This window comes from Neomonachus schauinslandi, chromosome 7, assembly GCF_002201575.2.
Source record: "Neomonachus schauinslandi chromosome 7, ASM220157v2, whole genome shotgun sequence".
NCBI classification, from domain to species: Eukaryota; Metazoa; Chordata; class Mammalia; order Carnivora; family Phocidae; genus Neomonachus; species Neomonachus schauinslandi.
In genome coordinates this window covers 6,663,481-6,672,091 of record NC_058409.1, presented here as the reverse complement: position 1 = coordinate 6,672,091, position 8,611 = coordinate 6,663,481, and the positions used below count along the sequence as shown (strand labels likewise).

At 50.2% G+C, this 8,611-nt stretch overlaps 1 protein-coding gene across 1 annotated transcript in view; it reads left to right on the top strand.

The window, feature by feature from the left end:
* The first annotated feature begins 1,737 nt into the window (after positions 1–1,737).
* Positions 1,738–8,611, top strand: part of PRSS38 (serine protease 38) — a 7,964-nt gene continuing 1,090 nt past the window's right edge. The window contains 4 exon segments of the mRNA XM_021690865.1: positions 1,738–1,897; positions 2,195–2,357; positions 2,880–3,084; positions 3,086–3,152. Of these exon segments, the coding sequence (XP_021546540.1) occupies positions 1,738–1,897; positions 2,195–2,357; positions 2,880–3,084; positions 3,086–3,152 (595 nt within the window).

Here is an 8,611-nt window from a genome sequence, read left to right as displayed (position 1 = left end):
AACCTGCAGTAAGATCCCTGCTATTCAGGAAGGGGTTTGGGGTCATGTGGATGCTTACAGGGATGTCCTGAAGGTAGGGACATCGGTAGCTCCTCATGATTCACCCAGCACTGCCCACACCCCAGAGCTTCCCATCACTTTTCATTCCAGCAGTCTTAATTTCAAAGGCAAGACAAAGGAATAGCAGACATCGAAGGAAAGCCTCTAACACGGAAATTAAACACCAAATCAATCAAGTGAAAATAGCAGTTTGGAAGAAATTAACTCAGCTGGGAGAAGTTCCTTCAGGTTGAGACAAGGATGATGAATATGTTCCATTTTGTTCCTCCAGAAGACTGTGAAGGGTAGATACTAGATAAGGGCCACAGGATTTGAAGAACAACCCAACAGGGAGTTCCCCGGGCTTTTCTCTCCTCCCATGTGTCCAGCTTGGGTGTAGAAGCTGAAACGCCAACACACACACACACACACACACACTCACGTACACGCACATGTGCATGCAATAGCCCCAGCTAAAGCCACAGAAAAGGGTGGCCCAACATGATGGAAACCTAACCACCCTGCTTATTCTTAAGGCAAACATGAGAAAATCTGCACCCTTCTGTCCCCCAACAGGCGCTGCAGAAGCTGAGTGCATCCGTGGAAGGCCAACTTTCAGCCCCTTTCCTCACAGTAAGGTGGTCCCTGTGCAGCCAAGTTATCTCAACCTCAACATTACTGACATTTGGGTCTGGAAAATTCTTTGTTCTTGGACAGCGTCCTGTGCATTATAGGATGTTTAGCAGCATCCCTGAACAACCCGCTAGATGCCAGTATCACAGGCCCCCAATTTTGATCATCAACAGTGTATCTAGACATGACCAAGTGTCCCCTGGGAATGTAACTCCTGGTTGAGAAGCCATGCTATGTCTCCCACACCCCTCCTTCAGGAAGGACCCTTAGGAAGCTGGACATATGGTGAGGCCCTCCTGTCTCCCCATCTGCAGTAAGAGGCAGCACTCCTCCCCATCACAAGGCTACATGGACGAGACCAAGGTGGAGTCCTGGTATCTGGGAAACAGGCAAACGGACAGACCAGAATAGCCCTGCTGTGGGAACCACACCCCACCCAAATAAGCCAGGATGTGTACTCTGAGAGACCACCAAGAGCGGGCTGTCAAGGAGGAAAGAAGAGCCAGAGGGGGCCCCGGGGGGGGGGAGGGGGCCCAGAGCGGGCCATCCGGGGGGGAAGGGGGCCCAGAGGGGGCCCCCGGGGAGGGAAGGGGGCCCAGAGCGGTCCATCCGGGCGGGAAGGGGGCCCAGAGGGGGCCCCCGGGGAGGGAAGGCCACCAGGAGACCACCAAGAGCGGGCTCTGTGATGGGCACTAAGGAGCCTGCGACCTGCCATGGGCTCTGGGGGAGGGGGGTCCCACATGGTGGGACAGAGGGGCAGGGGGCACTGCCACTTGTCTCAGATGCCCATATAGTGGTCAGGGTCTCCTCACGGCTCTTAGGTGCTGTCGCCCATGGAGTGCCGGGCGGCCTTAGCGTTTTGGAGCCCTCGCGTGTTCCTGGAGTCATGTGCCCTGCGCCGTCGCACTTCGGGGCCGTCGCGTGCTGTTGGTGTCACGTGCCCTGCGCCGTCGCACTTCGGGGCCGTCGCGTGCTGTCGGTGTCGCACTTTGATGCCCTCACACATTGTGTAGCCTCGCGCGGGCACAAGGCCCGCCGGCTCGCTCCGCAGGACCCTCCGACCTCATGGCCGCCCCGCTGTCTGACCCACGCCCGGTGCTTGGAGCGTCGCCGTCCGCGGCCCCCAGCCTGCTCCTGCTCCTGCTCCTCCTGCCCCCCGCCCAGGCTGCAGCCGTGGCCCACAGACGCCCCCTGAGCGAGGCCGGCGCCTTGAACCCCCACGTGGGTAGGACCCCTTGGGGCCCAAGTTGACTGTAGTCCTGGTGGCGACTCCGGGACTTCTTCCTCCCCGGGGTGGAGACCGGCCCTCCCCTCCCCAGCTGTCCCTCCCTTCCCCTCCCCTGCCCTGCCCTTCCTAGCTTTCCCCTCCCCTTCCTTACTTCTCCTCCCATGCTCTCCCTTCCTCTCCCCTCTCCTGCCCTTTCTGACCCTCCCCTTCCCAAGACCTCCCAACCACTCCATGTCTACACCCAGCCCACCCTGCCACCGCTGCTACTCGCAGGCTCTGTTCCTTTCTCCTCAGCCTGTGGCCATCGTTACATACAGGGGAAGATTGTGGGGGGCATGGATGCCCTGGAGGGGAAGTGGCCATGGCAGGTCAGTGTGCACTACAGAGGCTTCCACATCTGTGGAGGGACCATCATCGACGAGTACTGGATCCTGTCGGCAGCCCACTGCTTCGATAGGTGAGTGGGCAGTGCCAGAAGCCATTTCCTTGGAGGTCCAGGGCTGCTGGACCGCCCAGGTGGGCTGCATCCAGCTGAGACTTCTCAGGGATGGGAGAGAGTGGGACCCAGCACACAGCTCCATCCACTGCAGCTTCTCCTTGCACAGGGCTGAGGGCTCCTTAGGGCCATTGGTTCTTTGAGATAGGTGTGGAGCCACATCATAGGATGAGAGGCAAGGAGACACATCACAGGAGGAGAGGAGAGGAAAGACCTACCTTCATAGGTGGCTCACTGTACACTGACAAGTTCACCATCCTGGGCTGTTGCTGACCAGCAGGTCGTGATGAGTCCCCGAATCCTCCATTGGCCCAGGTCGGGACTTCTTTGGGAACAGTTCTGCCAGACAACCAGGTTCTCAGTGTGCTGGAAACTTGCTTTTCCATATCCTGGCTGAGAGCCTGGAGACTGAGGCCACCATGCTCCAGGCTTCCCAGGTGCAAGATGCTCAAGTCACTGTACCTTTGTTCTCTGTCCCCACAGGGACAAGAACATTGAGGCGTTTGATATATATGTGGGCCTGGTGGACCTCAGGTTTGTAGGCAATCACACCCAGTGGTTTGAGGTGAACAAGGTGATCTTGCACCCTACATATGAAGTGTACCACCCTGTTGGAGGTGACATCGCCCTGGTGCAGCTGAAATCTCGCATTGTGTTTTCTGACTCTGTGCTCCCTGTCTGCATCGCACCCCCCAGATGTGAACCTTCATAATGTTACTTGCTGGTCTACAGGATGGGGACTCATCTCCCCACAAGGTAAGATAACTAAAGGGTCAGTTCCTTTATTGGGGCTTGCATAGGACGATGGCTCTGTGTCACTCCAGGAAAGAAAGAATTCTGTCAGTTATGGGGGTGCAGGTATCCGGAGACTGGAATCCCCACTCATCAGTCACTATGTGTTTCTTTGTCAGTGTGCGGTGCTGTTTTATCCCTGGCTGTCTTTGTTGCGCACAGAGAAGCAGTTACATCTACTCTGTGGGACTGATATTTAGTATACTGAGAACACAAACTTCGAAACAGTTTTCTTTAAGATTCTAAATCCAACTGGGAAAACATCTTTTTAAGCATATTTTAAAAATCTGTTAGTTATTCGTGGTTTTCTCCATAATGACCTCATATTTTCTTGCTAGGTTTATTCCTAGTACCTTAGAATACTTATAGTTACTGAAAACATTCTTTTTTATTGTATTTGCTGATCAGTCACAGTTGATTTTTGCACATTGACCTTTCCAGCCACCTTATAGAATTCACTTTTAATAGCTTGTCAATTGATTACTTGATTTAAAAAATCATATTTCCTTCAAATAAAGACTGTTTCATGACTTCTTTTCCCACATTTTATCCTTTATATATATATTTTTGGTCTTACTGCAATGGTTGAACCTCCAATTAGAAACGATACTAGGTCTCCTTTTCCTGTTTTTTATTTTAATGAAAATGCTTCTCATGATTTGCTATAAGCTTATGGCCTGGCCTGGAGAGTTTAGCTTGATACCTTATACCAGGTTAAGAAAGTTTAATGTCTGATTTACTTAATTAAAAAAATTTTATTGAGGGTAGGATGCTATAAATTCAAATTAGAAAGTTATAACTTTAGGATGTTCAAAGTAATCCCGTGGTAACAAAGAAAATAGCTGTAGAATATACAGAAAAGGAAATGAAGGAATTTTAACATTTCACTGCAAAAAAAAATCATTTAAACACCATAGAAGATAGAAATGCAGGAAATGAGGGACAAAAAGCTACAGAGCGTAAAAAAAACAAAGAACGCCAGGCAGGATGGAAGTCTTTCCTTATCAGTGATTGCTTTAAATCTAAGTAGATTAAACTCTCCAATCAAAAGACAGATTGGAAGAATGGATAAAAATACAGGATCCAACTCTATGCTGTCTTTGAGACTCACTCGAGATCCAAAATCACAAACAAGTTGAAAATTAAAGGACAGAAAAAGATATCTATGCAAATAATGACCAAAGAGAGCAGAGTGGCTATACTAATAATATCAGATAAAATAGACCCTAAAATAAAAAAGGCTACAAGAAACAAAAAAGGACATAACAGATTAATAAAAGGTTCCATACAGCAAGAAGAAACAAAAATTATAAACACTTACACACCTAATGACAAACCATCAAAATAGACGAAGCCACACATGACAGAACTGAAGGGGAAATAGGCAGCTCTACAGCAGTAGTTGAGCACTTCAGCATGCCTCTCTCAAGAATGGAGCGAACAGCCAGACAAAGGTAAGTACGGAAACTGAGGACTTGAACAGCACGGCACACCAGCCAGGTCTGACAGACACACACAGACAGCCGTTCTCAAGGGCACCTGCGATGTTTTTTAAGATAGACCATATGTTAGTACACAAAGGAAGTCTCAGTAGATTTTAAAAGGTAAACGGCACAGAAAGCTTCTCTGACCACAACAGGATGAAACAGAAGTCAATAATATAAAGAAATCAGAAAAATTCACAAAATTGTGGAAAGTAAACAACACACATTTAAATAACCAATGGATCAAAGAAAAAAAAATCACCAGGAAAGTTATAAAATATTTGGAGAAAGGGAAAGGGAAAAGGAAAGGGAAGGAAAGGAAAGGAAAAAAAAAAAGAGAAAGAAGACAACATACCAAAGCTTTTAAGGGATGTAGCAAAAGCAGTGCTACGGGGAAAGATTATAGCTGTAGCATTTATTCTTTTATAAATACCTACAGTTATAAAAGAAGAAAGACCTCAAATAAATAACTTCACTTTATGACGTAAGGAACTGTAAGAAGAACAAACTAAGCCCAAAACTAGGAGAAGGAACAGAATAATAAAAATTAGAGCACAGAAAATGAAATACAGAATAGAAAAAAAATAGTGAGTCAAACATCAGTTTGGTTTTTGAAAAGATCAACAAAAGTAATAAACCTTTAGCTAGACTGACTACAGAAATGAAACTGAGAACATCACTACTATCATCACAGAAATAAAAGGATCACAAGAGATCACTAAAATAACTCTATGCCAACAAATTCGATAACCCACATGAAATGGAAAAATTCCTAGAAACACTCAAATTACCAAAACTGACTCCAGAAAGAGTGAAAATGCTGAATGAGTGAGTGAATCAGTATTTAAAAATGTTTCAACAATGAAAGTCCAGGACAAGGTGGCTTCCCTAATGAATACTACCAAACATTTAAAGAAAAGTTAACATCAATTCTCTAAAACTCTCTGAAAAAGAGAAGGAGGGAACACTTGCCCTCATTCTATGGAGCCAACATGACACCGTAGCCAGACAAGAAAGCACAAGAAAAGAAAAGTACAGACACTGTCCCTCGTGAACATAGATGTAAAAATCCTCAACAAAACACTAGCAAACTGAATCCAACAGCACATTAAAAGGATCATACACGCCAACAAAGGGGTATTTGTCCCAGGAATACAAAGGCTGTTCAAAATACAAAAATTGACCAGTGTAACACATCACATTCAAGGAATGAAGGGGGAAACCCACATGCTCATCTCAAGTGATGTAGAGAAAGCATGTGAGAGGATCTACCGTCCTTTCATAATGAGAAAGTACCACTCAGAAAACTAGGAATAGGTACTTCCTCGGCACAACTGAGGGCATTTTTGAAGAACCCACAGCTAATCTCGTACTCAGTGGAGGAAGATGAACAGCTTACCCTAAAACCAGGAACCCACTCTCCCCACCGGTATTCTGTGTTGTGCCAGAAGCTCCAACATTAAATTAGGCAAGAAAAAGAAAAGTCACCCCAGTTGGAAATGAAATAAAAACGGTTTCTCTTCACAGATGACATAATCATACATATGGAAAATTCCAAGGAATCCTAAAAACAAATACACAAAACCAACTACTACAGACAATTTCCGCAAAGTTTCAAGGTACGAGATCAACGCACACAAAAAATCAGCTGGGTTTCTGTCACAAAAAGACATTAAGGAAGCAAGCCTACATCACCTAAAAGAAAAGCTACCTGTGAGGAAATTAATCCAAGGAGGTGAAACACTACAAAACATTGCCAAGAGAGATTTTGAAAGACCTAAATAAATATACAGAGAGCCCGTGTTTGTGGGCTGGGAGACTCGATACTGCTAAGAGGGCAACACAAGCCCAAGTGACCTGCACGTCCAGGGCAATCTGATGGAACCACCAGAGTTCCAGTGGCTTTTCTGCAGACATGGAAAAGCTGACCCTTGAGTTCACATGGAACTGGAAGGCACCCAGAATAGCCAAAACAGTCTCAGGAAAGACGACCAAAGCTGGACAGACTCATGCTTCCCACTTTCAAAACATACCGCGAAGTGACGGTAATCCAAACAATGTGCTTCTAGCACTAAGACATGTGTGAGCACGGGTAGGCATGCACATGCATGCATGTGCGTGCACAAGTATGTGCACGCACATGCGTGTGCGTGGTAGGTGTACGTGTGTGCACGTATGTGTAGGCACGTGGGTGGTGTATGTGTGCACACGTGTGTGCACATGCGTGTGGGTGATTTCAGGTGTGAGTGGGTGCATGCGTGCCTGTGAGTGTGGAATGCCAGAAATTACAAGAGAACACTCAGGACTGAAGTCTCTGCACCCCAAACAGACCTGGGGCGGGACGAGCCAGCCCAACGAGAACTTGAGCTGGGTTGTCAGCACAGTAGAGGCTCAGGTCCCTCCATGGGGGGCCGCAGGCCGTGGCGCCTGGGGGGGCTGTGTTCCTGCTCCAGCTGCCCCCTCAGCATCTCCGCACACCCACGGCGCGTTCCTGCCTGCCCTGACACTCGTTGTTAGGCTGGCGTTGGGGGGCAGGAGCCCTGACTTCCCCTGTTCCAGCCTTGGTCTCAGGCCGTGCCGGAGGCCGCTCGGAAACGGGCCGCTGTGCGCTGTGCTGCTGCATCTGGGGGCAGCCACGCTCCCCTCTGTGTCCGGGGCCAGAGTACCGGGGCCCCTCCCAACTGGCGGAAGGCTCGTGCTCTGTGGGAGAAAGGAAGCAAGCTGTGCTCTTGCAGCTCGGGTGTCTGACCACCCACTGGACACCTGCATCAAGGGGCTCTCTCTCCGACCCCTGCCTGCCTCCACTGCCATCTCGTGGGCTCGCAGGGGAGACTCAGGGGACAGACCTACCAGTGAATGCAGACCTCCCTTCTGGTTTCCCAGTCCACTCCTAAGGAAGTCATTGAAATCATGGCTGACCTCTTCCCACCCGCTTCTGTGTTCCACCTCATCCTCTGTGCTCTGATGCAGGCTCGTCACTCTGGTCCTCCGTCTGCTGGGCTCCATGGGGCCCTGTCGGGGGAGCGTGGCACCTCTTGTCCTCTGTCTCCACCATTGTCCTGGGTGGTCGGCAGGACGGTCCACTCTGGACTGGCTAGAACTCGGCCTCCCAGGCCCCTGTGAGCTCTGGGGGCTGCGGAGTCCATGCTGCCACCCTCTGCCCGCCCCACACTCCCTGCACCCTCTGCATGGATGGCTCAGGGCCCTCTGGGCCACCTCCTCTCTGGAATGGCCTTCTTCTGGTGTCCGCCTTGGGGGTCCAGCTGCCTGTGGGCCTCATCATGTCGCAGCCTGGGGAGCGCCCCTGCAGGGGCATGGGGTCCTCTAGGCCTCGCCTCATATGTTGTGTGCTCCTGCCTGGTGCCCAGTGGGAAAACAGTCCCCCCCCCCTGCATCCGGGTCAGCACTTACTTCTGGCAGGAGGGAAGTGCAGTCCCCGTTACCCTGGTTGGTCACGGCAGAGGCCCTGGGCAGGTGGTGTGGGCGTGGTGGGACACAGGATTTCCAGATGCTCTTTACTGGCAGCCTCTTCCAGCCCTGCAAACCCTGGGTTTGTGGGCTCTCTATTGCACTGCATTTCCACTTGCACCATCTGCCTCTTGACGCTACCCTGCCCCCACGGCCAGCAGCAGCACAAACACGGCTAACGTCTGCTTTCTGCCGTCCTCCCTCCAGGTACACATTCATTAGCTCAAAACTGATTCCCCGGGCGCTCCTTGCCTTTCCCCAAACAAGCACCCCACACCCCTTGGATGCCTGTGCAAACAGCCCCCCTCAGCTGAAGCAAGGCCAGAGCCGCGGGACCCACGCGCACACTGGCCGGAGACCACAGGTTTCGGGGACCAACTACTGTGCCCATCAGGGTAGACCAGGCCACGCGGCGTGACACGCAGAACCCAGAGGCTCGCTCTTGCGTGCACCGTCAGCCCCTCATTCAGC